Here is a 23,302-nt window from a genome sequence, read left to right on the forward strand (position 1 = left end):
TACAGTTATTTAGCAATACTGGTTGACATGAATGTTCAACCTCCCTCTCTCTCTCTCTCTCTCTCTCTCTCTCTCTCTCTCTCTCTCTCTCTCTCTCTCTCTCTCTCTCTCTCTCTCTCTCTCTCTCTCTCTCCTCTCACAAGTACACACACAGAAGCACACACAGATACTGACTCTCTCTCCCTAGAGTCCTGACATTGTCCTCTAAATTACCCCAATAATGAGATTACAGTGTTTCCCTTGTGTGAAAGGTGGGGGAGGTGGGTAAGAGGGGTTTTGTGTGTGTGTGGGGGGGGGGGGGTGGTGTTGGATTCTGGGAGGAGGTGATAGCAGCGGCAGCACGGCAGCAGAGAGGGTAGAGACAGTTCAAGATAAGGATCGCTGCCACAGGAATGCACTCTGGGCCGCTGTGAGTAATTGTCCTGTCCTCGGTAACATTAGCTGTCACGATAATGGAATATTCACAGAGATTGATACCCGGACCGGCCGGTCTGAAAGGAGGGATCATTTAAACAGCAGCAGCACCGATCGTACAGTCCTTACCTGAGCCTGACACCTCTGCAGTCTGCCCACTTTCACACGCCTGCAGAAGACAGAACGTGCTTCATATTTACACGTCAGGACGAAAACATGGACGGATATAGAAATGTTTTCCGGTTTTCAAAATCAGTATAACTCGAAAACCGTTTTTTAAATGTGGTCCGTATAGTGTGACAGATGTTCTTATAACTCATTTCATCCTCTCTACTGTTGAACCTGCAACGTCTCGCTGAGCTCTGCAGCGTTTTTATTTTGAAGGTTAGCTCTCTCTGTTGACTAAACTTTTCTGACTTTGGTCCAAAAAAAAAAAAAAAATATATAAAAAAGGACAAAAATGGAAACCTGTCGTAAAAGGAACACATGTTCCTACGCGCTGTGCGTCGGGCCTGAACACACCAGGCTGCCTCCTGTAATCATGACTAATGTGACTATAAGGTAATGATCCTCCAGCGTGTCCCACATGAGTTTTACCTTGTCATCACAACCAGGCATATTAACGGTTAATCGACCTGGGTTTATTCATTTATTTATTTTTAACTTTTTTTTAACTTCCCACCTGTAATACGCTGGTTCCTCTTAGATCTGTTTCAGTCACACATTTCCCAGGAGCTCTTCTGATCCACATGCAGGACAGAACCTGCAGGTGTTTTCAAATAGGGAATTTGTTTATTTGCAGAATGACAAATATAATATATAATAATATAATTAGTAATATATTTTTCATCACCTGCAGACTTCCTGTTTTTAGATGACAGTATCATAGTCGTATGCTCCCTGCCCAGCATAAAAAACAGCACACAGCATTTAGCAGCGAAACAATATGCATTTCTTCAAAGACTTGAATCAGCAGAGGACCTCAGTGAAGACTGAATAGCAATATCAGCGCTCATGATGTTGCTCTCTTTCTGCTGAACGTCAAAGTCGGCAAATATTGCAGACAAAGTCGCTCTATGCACCTAAAAGTTGATGACAGTACAAAACAAATGGATTCCTCGTCTTGTAATTATGACAGAACTTCATTAAAAGTTGAGTGTTTGTAGTATGCCTCATGATTCCTACTGCAAAACCACAAGGCCGACTCTTCTCCAGCAGAGAGAGTCGGCCTGAAGGGGGCGCTGAGTCTGCTGGACATGACCTGTGTGTTCATCTCCTCTGACTCTTTCATGTTTCCAACAGGTCCAACCAACTGGAGGAGAAGATCACCCTGATAAAAGGCCGGATAGAAGACATCAAACTCCCTGTGGAGAAGGTGGACATAATCATCTCAGAGTGGATGGTGAGTGCATGTTTACCTTCTGCACTTATTAAATCGTTGGAATGAAGCAGTGCAGACGCTTAGTCTGGACTTCCAACACTGGAACATGATATTTAAATATCAGCGTAACCTGTCTGGATTTGCACGTCCCATTAAAAACATTGAGTCATCTTACATGACCTTGTATTTGAGTAATGTCTTCCAACCAATAGTAGAACTCCTGAAGTGCTTGCACATGCATTTATAGTGTACCTAAAACAGTGTAAACTTAGATTGGTCCTTAAACAGCCAATGGGTGTGCTGAATCCAAGGTGCATGTTTTAAACATGGCTTGAACAGGGCCAAACTCGACCATGAGTCTCTCTGAATATCTAACCAGGAAGAGCAGTCTTCCTTCCCCTTGATGCCCATTTATCAGGGAGATTCTCTGTGGCGATACAGGCAGGACGGCCAAAGTTGAACACACCGCTGAAGTCATCCCTAATTCATGAGCATCCCGTATCTGTCCCCCCCCCCTCCCTATCCATCGTCAAACCCCAGGGTCATGAGCAGGGGTCGCCAGCCAGAGCCTTCCCATCCTCTCGGCAGGGAAATTGAAATTCGATGGTTGACGTGCCGGTGGAACGGTGAAGGATAGGGGGCGTAATCTCTGATGACACCAGCTCACGGAGCGCTAATAAATCTAAGAATTCTCCAGTCACTTCTCATCACGGCAGCAACGGCAGACATTTCTCACAGTGGCCAGGACCTCCAAATCTTCCCCTTCAAACTGCCCGAATAAAACGGAGAAATGACAGTTGTCAGAGGAGGAGACTTTCTGCCCAGTGTAAATGACTGTAGACTGTATTAAACTTTAATGGCTTCTTCTTACAGCCTCTTATCTGAGAGACATTCTGGAAAGTCGTCACTGTAGCCTGTAATATTTTACTTTTATTTCTCCCCTCAGATACCTTGAATCCCCCTGGTTTTAAGTGAAAACATTTGACCTTTTACATCTTGAGGAATTTAGTTTCAGTTTTTAAGATCGAAAAGAAAAACGATCTCGGGGCCCTCCTGAGGCGAGTCACGGCGTCAAAAGAATAAACGAACAAACCCCTCCCACTCGCTCACACACGCTGAATTCTCCTGGTTATATCCTGCTGCGCTCTCACAACAGCTCCCTCAGATTTCGAGAAACACCAGATGAAGTCTGAGTGTGCAGTCATCCCCCTCACTCGCTCTCTTCACCGTCTTCCTGCCGGTGTTTAATTGACCATCGTTCAGGATCGGTAGCGTTACTTAAACCTGCTAATCCATTAATCCACCAGTAGAGAGGACTTTGTAAGTTTGATCCTGAAGTGATAAGTGACGGAGCTGTCAATCAGGGCTGTAATGGAAGAGAAACAAAGGGCTGTGTCAGTGAAGTCCTGATGTGAGGGTTGTTGGTACAGGGCTAACAGACAGAGATGAGTGATGGATGGGCTGTTTCGGTGGAGGAGGAGGTAGAAGGGGGCCAAATGAAAGTCTGTCTGCTATGGCAGAGTTTGAGAGACTGCCTTCAGCAGCACCACTGTCATTTCATAACTCACGACATTGATCGTTTCTCTCTCAGCACACGGGAAAACAAACAGAGCAGATAAGGGGCTGAGGGGGTGGGAGGTGGGGGGGGGGGCTCAGTATCCCAGAGGCTAAATAAAGATTATCACTCTGAGATCCATCACGGGACGGGTCTTCTAGCTACATGGTGTTTAATGGCACAGACATACAAATATGGACATTCGAGATGACAGAGGAATGCTTTTAAAAAACCAAAACTCCCCCACACATCCACGACTCTTTCAGATACAAATACTTTTTATGCTCTCGGAGAGATATTAAAGTCCTGGACGACTTGGTGAGGGCTTGGGTTTGGAAACAGAGGGTCACCGGTTCCAGTCCCGCCTGTGCCACCGGTGCCAGGTCACTTTCTGAGTGGATAGATAGACAGATAGAGAGAGCGATGGATGGATGGATGGATGGATGGATGGATGGATGGATGGATGGATGGATGGATGGATAGATAGATAGATAGATAGATAGATAGATAGATAGATAGATACTTTATTGATCCCAAGGGAAATTTGAGCACTTTTTCAAGACACTCAACCCCTAACAGCTCTGGCACGCTTCCTGCCTAGCGGTATGTAGCATGTCTCTGAGTAACAGTGTAAACCTGAACCTCTCTCTGTAGTCGCCATAGTAACTCTTTCCCATTTCTGCTTGTTTAATCTATAAAAGTATATTAGACATAAAAAAATCTATCCTGCATCCAGTGCGATGTTTTTGGTCTCTGTGTGAAGTTGCCCTCACAGTTCCTGATTAGATCAGTCAAACTGATGACACAGTTGAAAACATCCGTAGGCCTTCATTGTGGATGCTGATCCCATGTCATACTTCTGTTTTGTTAATAGTTTGTGTTCAGAGGCAAAGGCCGGTGTCCAGGTATGTGGTGACTAACCTTGGAGAAACACTCCCAGATTGTCCAATGAGCCGCCAGCATCAGAGAGTGTGCTCAGCCCGTGAACACTTTCTCTCTGCTCACCTGATAGTTTGACTACAAAATGAGAACCCTGACTCAAACAAAGTCCTGAATCATGGTGCGTGTTTGTGTGCGTGCATGCGTGTGTGTGTGTGTGTGTGTGGGGGGGGGGGGGGGGGGTGTTAAGTCGATTAATGGCAACTCTTCCTCTTTAGCCTCATTATCAGTGCTCGGAGACTCAGCTGCCCGGAAGGAGTGTGCTACTCATCACTCATCCTGTCCTTCAGCCTGACTGACTGTCAGTCACACATACACACAAACAAACAAACACACACACACACACACACACACACACACACACACACACACACACACACACACACACACACACACACATACACACACAGAGCTACAGGTGTGTCCATGCTCTAATGAGGATTTATTGGTTCTTCTTACTTCCAAAAGACCTTCAGGAAGTAGTGTTCAGCCAACACACAGTAAAACAGGAAGCATGTTGGAATGATTCCACTGGGTGATATTTGACCTTGTTTTTGTGGTGTCATTCAGTCATGTTCGTTAACCTCAACTATTTTCAAGTCATCCAAAAAGATTTCATATCCCAACACATTATTATATATTATTATTACTTCATTATTTCCAGTTTTTTTTCCCTATAAATTATATAGTAAATGAACGTGATGCAGGTTACGAGAGATGGAACAATACCTTCCATTACAATTGTAGATTGATATAAATATGGAGAGTTTGATGTAAATTTTTTAAATGGAGATGCACTGCTTGAGAACCTGCGGGCCAATACAATGTTTGAAATAACTTTTCCCTTTGGTGATTTTTTTCTCTCATGTTTGATCATCAACACTTTCTGTCTTCCCTTGATCGACACCAGTAGCTGTAGAAAGTCAACCCCACAGCTGATTTATATCTAGTTACTTTACATTAAATAACTCCAATCACAGCTTTTGTTCAATTTTGCACCTTCAAAATCCTTCACTGTCAGTTTTTAATGATTTGCTTTCGTGTCTAGTTTCCTCGTGTTTTAAGATGCAGACGTCTGTTCATTTATTAACATCCAGATTGGACTCCTTTGAGCATCAGAACTTGTTTCCTCTCAGTGGAGAGTGAAGTATTTATCACAGATCAAATCATGATATGAGCCGTCACAGGCCAAAGCCACTCGTCTGTTTTCTATTCCAACTTCACCAACACTCCTCTTTTAGGCCAGCCCATTTTCTTCCTCTTCGTCTTCACTGAAGCGGAGACGTAAGTCCATGTAGGCAGCCGTTCACTCCAAGCAGGCGGGGGGGGGGGATGTAAAGACTCATAAAGCAATTCAATAAACTGTAGAGTGAATGCATCTAAAAGCCAGTGCTGCATTTCTTTCATCTGGGCAAACATCCGGAGAAAGAGGGACACTGTTCACTGAGTTGTATAAATGTTGCATGCAGAACAAGAACCTGACGGCTGTATCCCTCAAACAGACATCCTCATAAAGTCAAACCCATAACCCTGCGTTGCTCTAATGTTTTTCTGTGGAGAAAAAATGGCCTCCTCGTTCCCTCTGAATGATACATTTGATAAAGGCCTTTGAATGCTTGGACAAGTACCCCGACAAAGACGAGTTTTATAGGCTGTGTGAATGAGCAGCTGTACGTTCTTTTTATACTTCAAAGGCAAACGCTGTTTTATGACGAAGCTGCCGACCTCCAAGATGAAGAAAATAAAGACTTAGCCTTAGTTCAAACAAACCAGTCAAAATGTCTATGAAACATCCTCATAATTGATGAAGTTGTGCTCAGTAATATATATATATATATATATATATATATATATATTTAAATAGTGCTGACTGTGCACCTTCAACCATCCATAACTGACCTCAGCCTTGCTGTCATTAGCCGTGGACTGTGTCGTGCACGAGCTCATGCACTATAATTGTTTTCTTTTAATAAGGTCGATGACGATCTGAAGCTGTTTAGAAACGAACATGTTCAAACTGAACACGACCATGTCGCATTAAAGTCAGTGGTATTGAGTGGATGTGATTCGATGCCTTTGTGGGACGCTGATATGCGACGTGCACACCATCACAGAATCAACGTGAATGTTCAAAGATGTGAGCAGCACTGAGCTGTTTTATGTTTGAAGACATTTGTGGAAAAACGTCAGGGTTAAGATTTTTCAGCATGCGGTCGATGGAAACATTTTCAGGCTTTTTGACAGAGATAATGATAAATCCCTGATAACTGATACATCAGCTGATTAACTTCATTTTCAGCTGGATCCTTTTCTTTGCTTTGACTGTTTGAAGGTTTTCAGAAGGCTGCTGTCTGAAAATGATTTTGCGATTTCAAACTAATGCCAAACATAATTTCCTGCGTGATGTCACTGCAGTTTGAAGTGACCAATGCATGTCGGCTTTTGTCTAAAACACGCTGAATGTAAAATTATGTATTATGTAAAATTATTATCTCGAAGTTATAACCCATATTCTTTTTTATTTTTATTTATTTTTTTTATGTTGGGGCCTTCAGTCTCCATTTGATAGAGAGAGTGGGGAATGACATGCGTGAAAGGAACCGCAGGTCAGACCTGAACCTGGTCTGCCGGCCTGGAGAACCTCGGCCTCCACACGCACATAACCCCTCAGCCATCTGCGCCCCGACCCACAATCCCTTTCTGTCATGTCTTAGAATAATTGACATCCTCCATTGAGTATGATACTGTACAAATGTAATAACCTCTTCTAAAACACCATGTCCTTATCACTGATTTCCAAAGAGCCACTCGTGCTTCTAATAACCTTGTAGCTGTTTTGCAAATGACGCTGCTGTTACTATCGTCCATCTCTTATTGGCATGCATGTAAATGTAAATAGGGCTGATACTGGAACATACACAATAAACAGGCCGAGCTTCAACACAGCCAGAATCCATTACAGGAATGTGTATGATATATTTATGCTAATTTATATATGATCTGTTCTTAGAGTAGGCTTGTTGATGTAAAGGTGCTGCTGCCTGGAGTACTCAGTGAAGCGTGGAAGTGTACACACACACACACACACACACACACACACACACACACACACACACACACACACACACACACACACACACACACACACACACACACACACACACACACACACACACACACACACACACACACACACACACACACACACACACACACACCATCTTCCCCTTTATTTTGCCTGGGCCTCTCCTGGGAGCGGAGGTGATGATGATCTGCAGTAATTGAGGGAGACGTATGGAGAATGCAGAAAGAGAGAGGAGGGCGGAGGAGTGTGTAAACTGCTGATGCAGATTTTGAACCAAAACGCCTCGTGTGGTCCCTTTTTCTGACGGACGCCAATCCTCCCGAGGGTTGTTTCACATGAAAATCTGCATATCGTAACGCAGAAATGTTTTTCTCCCACTCAGCTTCCAGAACCTACAGACCGATTTTTAGAGTTACTCAATGTATCTTTAGGTCTTATAAGGAATACATCGACTTACAGTGTGTGTGTGTGTGTGTGTGTGTGTTGAGTTAGAGGGAAGTGACAACTTCTAGAAAAAGCTGAAAATCTGTGACAGAAGTAACACAGTTGTTAAAGTGTATTTGCTGTATCAGTGCACAAGTGTGTGTTTGTGTGTGTGTGTGTGTATGGCTACCCACTCAGGGCAATGTGTTTTATATGCTAATTTTGTTAATGTGTATAAGCTGCTCCATCCCATTCTCATTAGGATTTCATTAGTCTCTTTTATGGAAATGCACAGCGCCTATACTGCAGTGCATCTCCTGCACCAGCCTGGCTGCCTGACAGTAAACTCAGCTGTTTCCTCACACCAACAAACTCAGCCCAGTTTTTCTCACTGAGACAAAAGACAGATAAACGACGTCGAGAATCTTCTCCTGCCTTTGGTGCAGTTTTATGAGGACAAATTAAAGGCACATGAAAGGCAGTGTTGGTCATTTTCTCCAGACTTACGAAACCCACTTTCTTTTTTTAAATTTTATTTGCATTTTCGAAGTTGAAGAAACAAAAAAAAATAACCCAAACATAAAAACTTGTCAATACAAAAACAAAACAGATAAAAGATCGATGTAGTAATCAAACAAGAAAAAAAGTAAGCAGACATAAAATCTTACAACACTGACTTAAGATGTTGGTTGAAATTGTCTTTAGCTCCTAACAGAAATGAATAACTGCTGCTCTGAGAAAGTAATGAAGAAAGTCTTTCACCTGTAGCAGTTTAAGGCCAGCTTTAGATAGATAGATAGATAGATAGATAGATTGATAGATAGATAGATAGATAGATAGATAGATACTTTATTGATCCCGAGGGAAATTCAAGCAAAATCATGCTAGGTTTCAAAAATGACCGACCCTGCCTTCATGGTAAACTAGAACCCAGCGTTTCAAGTAAAGTGCTTCTACCCTCGATTATCAGACAATGACTCTACAACGTCCATGTTTCAACAAAGAGTTACAAGACACACAAACAGCAGAGTGATTCATGGAAATGAATTAAAAGTTAACATTGAAATATCTTTCCTGAGACGTTTGATACATTTGAACTTTGTGCTCTCAAAATTAAAATGTAAACTGTGAAGGACCTCAGGAACGAGTCATTATAGTTAACGGAAGACATGGCTGAAAGCTCATACTGACATCGAGCTGTCAGTGCCCTGAGCTCTGCTACAGACCCACACTGCTGCCTCATCCAGTTTGGACTGAGCTCTCTGAGATGACTTATAGCACGAGATGTCGTCTGCAATCCAGGAGTGACGACATGTTCTCTGGTAGATTGCTATAGGAACATATTATTGTTTCTTGTGGTTGGTAATTAACATTGCAGATGTATAAATTAGGGGGGTGTGTTGCATGCAGCCGTGAGGACATGAGATACATGGGGGGGGGGGGGGTGGGGGGTGATAATCCTGGAGCATTGTTGATGACAGTAAGGTGTGACTCGGCTCGCACGCACCTCTCCCTCCCTCACATCCTCTTTCCTTCAAGTGAAGCACTGTCCCGTGAAATTGGGATCTAAATTACGAGGCCGGCGTGCTCTGTGTGAGGGGTTTTAAAAAACGACCTGCTCTGCTGCTAAGGACATCAGCTGGACCCCCAGCCAGCAGTCAGCACCAGGACATCCGCGGGCCTGACTTTGGGTTCGGTTCGAGATCGTTCCAACGCCGGTGAAAGGATAGGATGTTTCCTGCTATCGCTTCACAGAGGATGAGTCTGTTTTTATCATGTTCATCGCTGTCGTCATTATCAGCTCAGAGCCATGACAAAGATGGTGACCATGTTGGCTTTCGAGTTATAAATCAGGACTGAATCAGCCTGTTTGTCGGCCGCCTGCTCGTCTCTCCTGCCTCCAATGAAAGGTTGTCTTTATTTGAATAATAAGGCGCTTATCTCGGTGCATTACTATTCCACCGGCCACTGCATTCTGTCTATATCACTCCGAGTGGCTCGTCCTCTCCTCCCCCTCTACACTTTCTCTTCATCATACGCTTGTTCTTTCATCCAGTCTTTATCTTCTCTCCTTGGCCTCACCTCTCCGCGTCCTTCTGTCTCCTCACTAAAAGAGAGAGTCTATATATTGGACTCTAAAGTATATCAGAGAGCACTTTATGGTCTTATTTTCTGAGGTCACGTATAAAATATCTTCTATAGCGTCTCTGTCAAAATTGGAGAAAAAAGGAAAAGTCAGGCTTTATTTATTTTTTTCTTTCCAAGTTTTATAACTCGAGTTCTTACTGTCGTCGAGTTTATTGACAAAAAGTTTCACGTTTTTTTACTACGTGTATGTTTTTCAAAAAGGAACCTCTGAACAGCCAATCAGAGAGGTTCCTCTTATAGACTGTCCAATCAGCCAAAAAAAGGCAGAGAGGGGCTGACGGGGAGCGACAGAGATGCACTGCAAAAACTAGAGTGACGACCGCCCATCTAGGAACGACCGCCTTCGATCTCCTTGGTGTGTCAGATCCTTAAAGTGTAACTCAACACATTCATACGCCACCGACACAGCAGTCAGTTTAGGGTCTTGCCCAAGGAAGTATAGCATGTGTGCCTGCAGGAAAAAGGGATCGAACCCCTGACCCTTTGAATTGAGGTCTTTCCCCCTTTCTGTCCTTGAAACATCAATCTGAAAGCCCTGACTGTGGTTTTTGATTCTCATGGACCCCGTCTGTGTTCTTACAATTTCTGATGGTTCATCACTTCCAGTCAAACCTTCAGGTACAGATTTAGCTCCGCCTCCACGTCCCAGATGGAGATAGGCCCTCCCATATGTTTGGAACAGCCCAAGTGTTGTGGGCTGAAACGACATATGGAAGAGGCCAGTACTGCAACTCAGGCTTATCTGATTGGTGGTTCTGCTGGTTGGATGGGGTGGGAGGCAGGAAAAAAAAAAGCCATTTGTCAGCAGTATCTGCCACTCAGGACGACGCCAACACGATGTGGACAAAACTCAATTTCAGCATTAATGGAATAATACCACGGTTAATGTGGCGTCTACCGGAGCAGAACACGAGGTTATCCCAGGGTCAAACCTTTGGCTGCTGAGAGGCGCACCACGCGTCTCCACATTCACAGTCATGCTTAATTCAGATTTCCACGGTTGTGATGTTAAATTAAAAGATAATTGAAATTTCGTACGGTGCTGCGCTCCTCTCCTCAAACGCCTTTATTACCTGCCTTGAACTGTCAGGACGCCAGGAGATGCTGCCTTTGTCCTTGGTTCCATTGCACCGTGAACTTTCTCCAGAACACACAGCGGGGGGTTGATGATGTGTCTTTTCCTCTCTCTGCAGGGTTACTTCTTGCTGTTCGAGTCCATGTTGGATTCTGTCCTGTACGCAAGAGACCTGTACCTGGCTGACACAGGCTCAGGTAGGTCAATTACTCTCCCAACGACTACCACCTCAACTCTCAGGTGAATCCTGTTTCTTTGTCCCAAATGTCTGCGTCTTTCTTTTTTTTTTACGTCAAGTCCCTTCCCTTCCCTCTGAGACCCCCCCATCCCAACCGTCCGACATCCTGTCCTCTCGCTGTGAGAGGCATGTGTGGAAAAAACCACATCCCAAAGATTTCAGAGGCCACCTGCCTGAAAGTTTTTAACAAAAAATAACAACAGCCAGTGACTCGACGCTTGAGAACCAGGCTGCTTCAGTGACTTTCACATATTTAAAAAAAAAATCAATCAAAGTGGCAGAGAAAGGCGGGGAGGAGTGTCAGGGGGGCGTGGCTTTGCTTTGCTAAAACGACAGTGGCATGGACAGCCAAACCCACCTTCCACTATTTCAGGTGTGATCTTGTTCTGTCTTCTTTGTCTGTGTTTTGAAAGTAGGCTGTCCTACTTCCTCTGGCCAACTGAATCAGAGGCTCAGGGCTGCGATAAACAAAATATCTATAAACAGTAACCAATACAGACCGATCTACACTTATTTCACTCTGCTAGCATTAGCTGAAGTCAAGTTGAAGCGGTACTATAATGCCTCTTTAAACACTAAAAACACTGTGAGCCGACTCAATTAAGGTTAGGCTCAGCGTCCTCCAAACCTGCTGCTGTTTAATTATCAGCTGGTAGCTATTCAATGTCAGACCTGCCGCGTCATAACAAGTGCACACGTGAAGCACAACACTCACACATTTAAGTTACTTCCTGGTGTCGTTGGGAAGCTTTTCAGCAGGAAAACAGTTTTTTCTTTTACATCTAAACTTTTAGTAAAAGAGTTATATTTAGTAACAGCTTGGATTTGTTGTTGTTAAATTCCAGTAAGGTCTGACTCCCCCCCCACTGCATACGAGTGTGAGTGAGCCGGTGCAGTGTGAAACAGAGGTCAGATCAGCTCTGAATTTCATCCATCAGCGGGGACAAAGTGCTCCTGCTGGCCCCCTGTGGTTATTACAAGAAACACATCTGGAAATGATGGGAGCAACTGTCATGTATTACCCAGAGGATTTGTCAAATTGTACACATGTACATTCAGAAACAAGCAAACATTTCATCACTCTCTTACAGGTATAAACATCTGTAAAATGGACAGACAGTAATATTCCAAACACTGAGGCTGTACGTAAACAGCATCTGCATACATATGGGAAGACATCTCCTTAAGGGCCAAGCCTATATGTTTGTGTGTGTGTGTGTGTGTGTGTGTGTGTGTGCATGTGTGTGTGTGTGTGCGCGTCAATCTCCTGGGTTGTTCCATCTCTTCCACTGACCAGATTTAATGACTTGTGCCGAATGTGACCCAGCTAAGGAACGGTTCCACCACACTGCCTTTAGTGGCTCTTTGGGACACCAGCGAGAGGTCACACTTTCACTCAGAGACACACACACACACACACACACACACACACACAAATACACTCGCTCTCACACACACACGCACACTGATGGACAGCCAGCGTGGCTGAACCTATAGAGACAGATTTGATGGTGAGGGAGATTGGACAGGCGAGGGTTTGACCTGAGTGAGGCAGAAAGTGACAGGTCAGAGGACGCCGTATGTCTCGTCATGAGCCTTTAAACCGGACACTCCCGACACAAGATGAAATCACTGGATCGAATAAAACATCCAGAATGAAGAACAAAAGTCTGCGAGAACTGACTTCGACCGATGGTTTCCATACTTAATGATGCTCTGATGGTTTTTTAGTAGAAAAAATAACTTATTCCGTGTAGCTTGTTTTTAGCTTACAGAGTAGAAAAGGTCATTTTTTAAATTGAATGGCTCCAATCCAACGAGGGTTAGGTTAAGTGTACAACACAAGCGAGTAACAGGATCAGGAAGTGCAAACAAACGGCTTTAGGTCCAATCAGACACACAGGCAGTGGACTCGGGGAAGCATTTTGTTTATAAATTCGATGTGTCGTCTTTAACAACATTGACAGCTGTTTTTGAGAATCAGCATCAAAACCATCCTGAATATTGTCATTGTGATTATCCTAAAGGTCGCAGCTGTCCATGAAAGATCTGGGTCTTTTGCTTTTTCTTAAAGGTGCCAAGGGACTCTGTAGATAGTCTGTCCTACCACCGGGGGGCGACAGAGGAGAAGAGTCTTCTGAGAGACTTGGGTCCCTTTTTTCCCCGAATACCTTCATTCTTAACCTGGACTGGACTTTCAGAAAGTTAGGAACGTGGGATGTTTCTCAATTATTAAAAGGCACATTTTCCTTATTTTCATGAATGATAGTATCAATGGAACTTCACAAAAAGACTTTTATTTTATAAGACAAGTGCTCAATAGTGGAATGTCTAAAGAACACAAAATCATTGCCAATGCTTTTGTGCAGTTTAGAAAGTGTGTTATAGTTTTCTTGAAAATGTTCATAATCGATAAAGTTCCCAGTATTAAGGGTCCTAGGACTAATCAAAACAGCCATCAATATATTTGAATCTTTACTGATGTGAAATCAAAGTTTCGAATTCTGTAGTCATGACAACCCTAGATTGTCAAGTGTCATGTTATTGGTTGTGACAGTCATTCACTGGTCAGCTCTAAGCCTATAAAGACAGTTATTTTATTGACAATCACACATTTTGGTCAGTCGGAGATTTATGGTTGTTAAAAAAAAAAACAACAACAACATTTCTGTATTTCTCCGCCTCATTCAGTCTGTATCGTGCAAAGCACTACAAATAGATTTGTTGAGTGTGTCAGCACTTTGAGGGGAGGCCCCTCGGTGCTGTTTGTGTTCAGAGGTAAACATCCCCAAGGCAGTTTATGTGTGAAAATCTGCAGAGCAAATACTTCATGTCAGCACAGCCAGACCGTGCACTGATGTAACAACAGGAACTCAAGTTCCTTCCTTCATTTTCTGATTTATTGACTGTTGGATGAAATTACATTCAATGATTCTCCAGCTTCAACTCTGAAGTTTATTGTCAGATTTCGAGCGTGTGTTGAGTTCTTGGCCAGCCCTGCAGCACTGCAGCTGTATGTGTGTTTAAGCTACATTAGTACAGAGTTACAGCAGCTCCCTCATTCTCCCCACTACATTAACCTCCCCTTCATCCTTAAATGTGTCCCCGCTTGCCTGGCAATGTGCAGTGTCCAGGGAGAAGGGATCTTTTTCGTTCCGTGCCCCCTCCCACATTGACTTTCAGTCTTTTCACAGCGGACCAATGGAGGGGGATGGAGAGAGCAAGAGAAGGGGGGGGGGGGGGGGGGGGCTTGACAAACGGGCCGGGAGCAGCGAGTCGAGAAGGACGCAGATGTCAAAGCCATGAATCTGGGGACGCCCATGTTCCCCCCCCCCTTCTCTTCTTCCTCTTCATCCTTCTCCCTCTCCATCCACATCACAGCCCCCCCCCGCTTCCTTCACCTATCCATCTCTCCGTCTCCATTTCTTTTTCAGTTTGTCTCTCAGACATACCTGTCCTGAATCTGCTCAATCAGCAGTCCCCCCCCCTCACCTGGCCGCATAATTACTCACTCAGTTCAGTAATAAGAGTAATATGGAGTATGTGTGTGTGTGTAAATGCGTGTGTGCTCAGTCATTAGGTGTGGTGACACTCACAGGGTCACCAGCTAATAACGAGAGGCCACGAGTTCCCCATCACTGCGCTGTCACCATCCACACACACCTTTTACGATCCTGCGTGTTGAAGGGTACGAGAGACCGGGCTCTAACGCAACATGCCAGGCAAAATAAATAAAACATCTGAAGACTTCTATTTTTAAAACTTATCAAATACGGCTGTAAAAAGTGTGTAGTTTGGTCTCTGATGGTGAGGAAAGGCTGAGGGGAGATTATTTATCCCTGCAATCCAACCTTTCCCCCCTTTCATCCGACTGGAACGTGTACTCTGACAAAGAGATGAATATATGGAGTTTAGCGTTTTCATGTTGTTGCTATGGAACCCATAAAAACATTCATAGAAACCATTGGTGTGTCTGTAACAGGGCCTGAGACTTCAGATATCAGCTCTGTCAACAACAATGGAGGAGGATGAGAAACTTTTGAGGGTACAACTTTACAACTTCCAGGTGTAGAGCGGCAGCTAATGCAGGGACAGCATCTCTTTACACTGTTCTTATATGTTCCTGCTGGTATTTCCTTAAATCACATCAGGGACTCTGGAGGAATTACAAGTTAACTTTCTTTGCTTAACAATAAAAAGTGGCAGTGAGAAGCGATCTATTAGCTGTTGCTACTTTTAAATGCTAAGGCTTACAACTTTCTGTCTTTGGGTTAGGGCTATTCATCAGCGTTTCAGTGCTCTCATAGATGGCTGTTGTGATTGTATCTTATACTCCATAATTAATACTGCACATGCAGTATATGAATGTGGGACATCACCTTGCCTAACTGGTTCCCTTCTCAGTTCTTGTGATGTCTTTGTCAGATATGATTGGGATTACTTTTAAGCTTTATGTTCTGTGGTCATGACGTCTTCTTATAAAACCTGTGGTTGCTGTAACATGCATGTAAAAAAAAAAAAAAAAAAAAAGTTTGATATAGCCTGTGAAGTGTGTTGTGAGTCTAGTTTGGGCCTTGGGCCTCTGTGTGGGCTAATGTGACTTCACAGTAGGGATACTCATGCTGCAAGCATCTGAGCTTTGTCTTAATCACCATGCATATTAAGCATACAAAGGAATCTATTCAGATGTGAAAAGACAATGAGAAGACACATTACGGCTCATGTTTAATGCTCATTTTGAGACATGGGTAATGTTCATTCAACAGACTGTGTTATGTAACACGAGGAGAAACAATAATCAAAGCTCTGAAATATGAACGTAGGATCGCACTTCTTGAGCGACTGACCGACACTTCCCATCTTCTTCCATGAGTTTTTTTTTCTTCTTTTTTTGTGAGGCTGCAAAAAAATCAAATGTCTGCGTGACTGAATAATAGGCATTGTGATTTGAACACCAGTCGTTTGTCTAAGACCATAAAGAGACTTTCAAGCATGAAACGTTGTTTAAATGTGTTGGCTTCTGGCAAAAGTGTCAAAATGATTCAAAGACACTTCATTTTTAAATGTTTTTAAATCCACTCCTGCTCAAGTAATGAGTATTTCTTAAGCACAGAATCCCATCTTTTTTTCTTTTTTTCTTTTTTCTTTTTTTTTTTGACGACCACAACCACTGCGTAGTTATCACTGTTGATGGGAAGTCGGAGAGAGAGAGCTCAATCAACTTTATTAAGTGCACTCCGTGTCCTCATTCAGCATGTTTTACCTGAGGTAATGAAGAGCCTAATGAACAATGAGATAGTGCGAGTCTGTTTTCTTTTTGTCTGCTTGAAGAAGAAAATAAGGTGGCCATTTTTTATCTCCTCGGCTGTAATGGAATTTTGCGCTGCAGAGAAAATTGACTAATTTAACTTTGATTGCCAGTGAAAGGCTCAAGATGTTACTTTTTAAGGTTACAAGTATTCAAGAGATGGAAAACATGGCTGCCATGACGACCACGTTGAAAAACATACATGGGTTCAAAGAGATCATTTCTACATATTGGGTGTCCTCTTGGTGAGCATGTTTACATCCTGGGAACAGCATTTAGGAATGGTTGCACACACTGTACCAAGAAGTGTAATACCGACTCCATGACAGCATGTTAACCCGCCAAGAGTTCCTGATTCCTACAATGTGAACTCTAACCTCAGCATGACTTAAAGCCTGAGCTGTTGAGGCTTTTATATTCATGCTAGCGTTTCGTTGAGATAGTAAAACAACACTTATTGTAATGTCTAACTGTCCTTATGTCCTCCTTTTTTTTGACATCTTGTGAAGGCATGAAAGTAGGACAAAGTGGTCATCAGGCCATGTTTCGTACCCGTGTGTGATGGATTTTGTCATTAAAGCAGCTTCATGAAATTGATGCGGAGCTCCACACCCACAACATTGTTGTTCTGTGATGACATTGTTCTAATGGTTTTCAAGCCGTTGATATTACGCACGTTTGTGCACTGAGGAAGAAGGTTTACCAGACACACATTTCCAATCCTTTTCCTTTAGTTGTGATTAATGGTATTTGCTTTCGAGCCGGACAGCTTCCTGATGTTATTCACTGGTTGATGACCAGACAGCCTTAGAAGAGCGGAGCAGTGACCCCAGAATATAATAATGGGGAGTGATTTGTTTGGTGCCTTCGTGCATTGTTCGGAGGTTAAAGTAAAACACATTCTGGTTCAATGTAATGTAACATTATTCAACCATTTGACCTTAAAATAACTCTTCAGTCATTTTTAAAAGTTTAGAGGTAACACTGTGGATAGAGTCAGAAACCAGGGAGTGGGGAGTGACATTCAGGGAAGGAGCCACAGGTCAGACCACATGCCTGGAGGAGCAGTAGGAGGCGTGCAAGGCGTGCACTTTTTGTTTTATTTCCATACATCAACTTGACCCAAGTGATTAAAGTTGGAGTGGGGACAATCACAGAAAGAGCTTCATGTTTAAAACCTACTGATGACCTCTCACTGAAGCTTTTGTCCGACTTCAGACTCATGAAACATCGTTTACCGCCGTGATGTCATTGAACTTCTCATGTGCAATTGTCATGATCGGTGCTTGTTTCCTTTTTCTCCTCAGTCTATCCCGACCTTTGCAACATCAGTCTGGCAGCAGTCGGAGACACAGAGAAGCACCGAGGCCGCATTGCATTCTGGGACGACGTGTATGGCTTCAACATGTCGTGCATGAAGAAGGCTGTGGTACCGGAGGCGGTGGTGGAGGTGCTGAAAGCAGAAACACTCGTCTCTGAACCTGCAGTCATTCAGGTAAACAGGCTGCATAGTGATGTACTCTGACAATGATTAACAAAAACTTTATTTATAAAGAACTTTACAAAGACAACTACACATGAGTTTTTGACATTGTAACACGTGTTCACCTGTCCTCGGGTTGGAAACCCACGAGGTGTTACAGGACGAGTTTCTCTCTCTCTCTCTTTCTCTCTTTCTCTCTTTCTCTCTCTCTCTCTCTCTCCCTCCCTCAGCCCTCTGCTGTCGACTGTCCTATCAAATTAAAGGCAAAAGTTCCACAGAGACTAAACCTTCAGTTCACACACTTCAGAGTGTAAGCTCCATTTTGTTGAGCGTTACACCAACTTCCCAGCATCGGATCTCAAACACGTTTGTGTGGGCTGTACGTATCGACAAACCAATATGTCCGTCTGATCCTAATTCACACGGTTCAAACGGGAGAAATGGAGTTTGTGGGGTCCAAGCTGTTCGGCTGCCGACAGCCAATGAGAGCGCGAGTTAGCTGTGGAGAGAGAGATAGGGCCCTGAAGGTGTGCGTGCGTGTGTGTGTGTGTGTGTGTGCTGATGCTGTAGAGCTGGGTGATTGATCTGTCTAATCCTTGTTTAAGTTCCTCTTTAGGAAACTTCATTACTCTCAGCCCCCTGTGGATAGAGCGGTTTTCACTGGGCTGATGGGCGAGCACACACATTACGCAGAGATAAAACCAACACACACACACACACACACACACACACACACACACACACGGACCAAACATCTAAGAGCAGTGATACCTCCTCTGTTCCTGCGCTGGTTGACCTGTTTGCTCCGTCGGCCTCCACACGTCTGTGGATGTGATGAATGAGGGCACAACTTGATATAATGGAATTTGAATCCTCTAATCGATAGTTTCTCCCCTCCAGTGACAAATAGACAGCCCCTCTGCCCAAATTACACGGACTCTCATCTATCGCCTCCCGTTGATACGATCCAATAACATTCCATTAAGGCTGGCTGCTATTCCGTAAAATTGAGAGCCCTTTCATGGAATTATAAATCCCTGCATCTCAGATCAGGGTTTTCTTCTCTTCCCGAATGTGAACAGATGTGAATTTTTATCTTCAGGTTTGTTCAGCTGAAATCATCTGATGCTGCTCAAACAGAGACCGGAGGCTCCATCTTTGTTTTTACGTGTTGACTTGTTTTAATTTGCTTGAGCACGGTTCTTGTCGTCATCTTTTTTATTTAAGTTGTGCGTCTCTGTTTCTTTCCACAGATGATCGACTGTAACAAAGTGTGTCTGTCTGAACTGGAGTTCACGTCAGATTTCTGTTTGAAGATAACAAACACCTCAGACTGCACGGTGAGTACGGTTCCCTCTAACACACGACAGTGTTAAGACTTTGTAAAGATGGTCAAGTTTTTGTTTTAGCCGCCTCACTGTCATTGAAGGTGTCGTGTGTGAGAGCATGTTGTTCTACTGAAGTAACCCACTACTGCCCTGGTGTCCCATTCTATAGAATCTAACCCAAAAATGACTGAAACAAAAACAAACTTTTTTTAAATGATCAAGGTTTATTAAAAATCCAACCCAAAAAAAAAAAATGCAGAAGGAGAAAACGGACAGCCACGAGGGAAAACCAGAGCTCGGGTAGGCTGAGGAATGAACTGACAACAAGAGGCGTCGCGTGCTCATCACAGACAGCTTATTAAGATATTCAGAAAAATGACAACGTCAAACATTCTTTAGGATAAAAGTGGGAAGTTATTTCAAATAAAACCCCAAATTACAATGTTTTTCTTTCCAGTTCTGTTTCTGTTGGTACCAAAGGTGACGCACACAAAATTAACTGCAAACCGTGTGCACAGCCACCGTCTGCATCCGTCATCTATCACAGGCATGATGCGAAAAGGAAGGAGGCAGTCCAAACATCCTTCATGTTGATGGATGAGGGTTCTATGTTTAAGAGGATGTCCGTCAGTCGGATATTTAATAGAGTTTCTGAGCGAATCAGACTCGGTATGACATGTCACATAACATAGTGAATGCTCACAGCCTGCTTGACCCGTCACTGCGTCACAGATATCCAAACAATCAGAGGACACCTCTCACCCTGACACTCAGGCTGGATTCACTCTGTGGGTTAAAGGTTAGTCCTTAGCTTTCATTCTTTATTACTGGGGAAGCTTTTCTCAGAGTCAGTGGGAAGTAGACTGAAGGACTTTGTGAAGTCATCAGACAGAGAGTCACTCAGCTGATTGTTTGGGACCTCAAGGCTCGAGTCTTGGAACAGTTTAAGAAAAGCTCACTCCTAGATGTATCTTCTTCTTTTCTGAAGCGGCTCACATAAAGCTCCTTTTACGGTTTAAGACGGTTTCAGACTGTCGAGTCCTCGAATTATCAGGAGAAACCAGAACTGTTTTTAGAAGGAGTGGTCCCTGTGTACAATAAAAGGGTTTTAAGCAGTTATACAGGACCCACTGCAGGTTAAAGTGTGCTTGTTTTTTTAATACCTCATTATTCACCTTATCTACCTTGTTCAGTTGGAATATATTTCTGTGCAGACAGTAGTGTTGTAAGAGCTCTGAGGCAGGAAATGAAATCCAGCAAAAAGAAAAATGAAACTATAATTGTGAATTTTGACGATATAAACTCCACATGGTTGTGCTACCTGCAGTGTTTGCCACCATAACAAATCGAATGTTAAAATAAAAACCCAGAATATTTCCATTTTCTGTCAAGCTCGACAAATGTGTATTTACTGATGTAGCAGAGTCAGTCTTTGTGCACAACCTTTGCATCAATGACTAAATATGGACAAAGTCTTTTGATGATGAGGTTGACAGACGTTGGAATAATCCCAGTTTCACAAGACGCCTTCAAGCCTCCAGGTAAGCTGTGAAACCTCTGACATGAGCTCTCTTCTCCCATCACCGCAGGACAGACCTCCCCGGGTAGCCCTGCAGCGTTTAGCCCCCCCCCAATCAAAAGCATAATTGAACAGAATATCGTGATGCAGTGTTCAGCCTCTAACACCATTTTAACCTGCTCCTTATGCATTTCTCTCTGCTCAACATCACATTAACGCTCAAAGACTCGCTGTCGTCTACGAGAATGATTCCTAGATAAGACATCACTTGACTCCTGTAAAAAAAGAAACAAAAACACCCTGACAGAGTCTTTGAGCTGTGCTGTAGGTCAGCATGACCAATGACTGCAACACAAAGTGTGTGTCCTCAGTGGGGGTCAGCCACAGGCACCAAAGCATGGACAGTGCTTTACGATTCTATTTGGTGAGGTGCTGGCAGCCACCTCTATCACCCCCCCCCCCCCTCTCTGGGATTGTCCTGCACCGCCTGAATGCTGCAGCCTCCGACTCTCTGCACTGAGAGAAGTGGTCTTTTTCTGTCGCTAGAAAAAAAAAAGCCCATTGTGTTGGAGCAGCGTTGTGTTAGTGCTGCAGTGTTGCTGCACTGTCTGGTGAACTGGTTTAATGGATAATCAATACGTGGTTATTATCTGGCCTGCGCTGCCTGGGTGAGGCCAGAGAATTTAATGGGAATTTGTAAACATCCTCTCATTTTTCCTGTCTGTTCTGCTCGGTAATTGAAAACATCCCTTTTCTATCCGTGTGATGTACGTCCAGTCCCGTTTAGGGCGGCACTGCCACAAAACAAATGATTGGATCATATCGTATGGAGGTGTACTTTTCCATTTTCATTATATTTTTTATAGGTGTTTAGAGACACGATTACTTATTTTTCCTGCTTCCATGTGCTATTTCACGCTTCTGATCATCCTCGCTTGCAGTGCTCATATGCACAAGCATACATAAAAATATATGATTTTGCATTCAGCCAAGCAATAATACTTGTTTTATCTGTGTTTTTATGGCTTTTGCAGTGTAGCTGATCTGCATAGGAGGTATCACTTGAACTCTTAAGTCTCTCGCTCCCAGCCTGCATGCTTGTCCCAGGATTTACTGATGGATTATTGACCTGCAGGAGCAAGGTGTTGTAACCATGAAGATACTGATCTGCGGTCAGTATCTGCTGCGGCTGCTTGGTAGTAGTTAAGGTTAGGATGTGTGAAGGGTAAACCGCTCCTGGACCAGTGCTCTGGGATCGGTGAGGGAGAGCTGCTGCGCCTCCCCGTCCTGTGATGGAGCGCCTGCTTTTGTTCCCCCGTCGACAGTCCATTCATCAGCTCAGCCTGCCTAACCTTGCATTAAATGAACAGCACAACCCCTGCGTCTGTGCTGTTCACACACAAGACAAATCCTCTCACTCTTTCCTTTTTTTTCTTCATCTCTCCTTCCCTTCCCTTCCTTAAACCTCTCACATCCTCTGCGCCTTGAATACAACATGTCTGCCTTGAGCCGTGAAGGCACATACCAGACGTATACGTGCAGAAACTTTCATTTAAACTGCCACCTTAGCTCCCACAGCTCCTTGATCCATTTACCTGAACTGTAGAGCAGGTAGCAGGAGAGCCTCATCCCCTCCTCATCATGCATGCTGATGGTGTTGCAGAAAGGAACACGTTTCTGTCTGTAATTAATTTCACACTGCTGTCTCACTTCTGCTGATGTAGCTACTGTAGCGCTAGAGAGCAAAAAATGTCTCTGCAATCCATCTCACGCCTGCTTTCCATCACATTTAAATGATGGTTTTGGGTGGGTTGGCCTTCCGGACTGACAGGGAAAGCACTCGTCACCTTCAAGGACGATTTTCAGCACATTAAGAAAGGTGATGGTGATGACAAACCCCCCTCTAACTCTTCACACTGTGTTCAGTCTATAACAGTCAGAGATGGGGCGTCAGCCTCCGGTCAGCTGGCTCTTTCTACGTGACTGTCAACAAATACTTAACATCCGTATTTACACGTCAAAATCAAATCATGTCACATCGACACTAACTTAAGAAGTTCCCTCAGGCTCCATCTACCAACCACTAAAGCAATAATGCATGGTCCACCAAAAGTTGAATGCCAATATATACCTGACACTCAGACTAGTATTCTTGCCCAGACAAAAGTAATAAAAGTCATCAGTAACTTTAGAAGAGATGTAGATGGTAGTTTCAGGTCAGTCAGTACGTTGGTTTATTGTGTCAGTCATTCCAAAACTGGACTTTTAAAATACATGATATGTGAAAACTTGCAGTCAGATCCTGCAACCTGCAAGAAGTCCAGTAGTAACTCGCTAAAACCTTCAACACCGTAATGAACATGCTTTTGTCTTCACAAGTATGAATGCGATGTTTGATTTGAAATG

The 23,302-nt window shown here is 43.6% G+C and overlaps 1 protein-coding gene across 1 annotated transcript in view; it reads left to right on the top strand.

The window, feature by feature from the left end:
• The window catches only part of prmt3 (protein arginine methyltransferase 3), a 43,836-nt gene that overhangs the window by 8,416 nt on the left and 12,118 nt on the right, over window positions 1–23,302 (top strand). Inside the window, 4 exon segments of the mRNA XM_079339390.1 lie at window positions 1,717–1,816; window positions 11,139–11,217; window positions 17,874–18,061; window positions 19,303–19,389. Coding sequence (XP_079195516.1) covers window positions 1,717–1,816; window positions 11,139–11,217; window positions 17,874–18,061; window positions 19,303–19,389 — 454 coding nt within the window.

This window comes from Symphodus melops (assembly GCF_947650265.1).
Source record: "Symphodus melops genome assembly, chromosome: 3".
Lineage (NCBI taxonomy): Eukaryota > Metazoa > Chordata > Actinopteri > Labriformes > Labridae > Symphodus > Symphodus melops.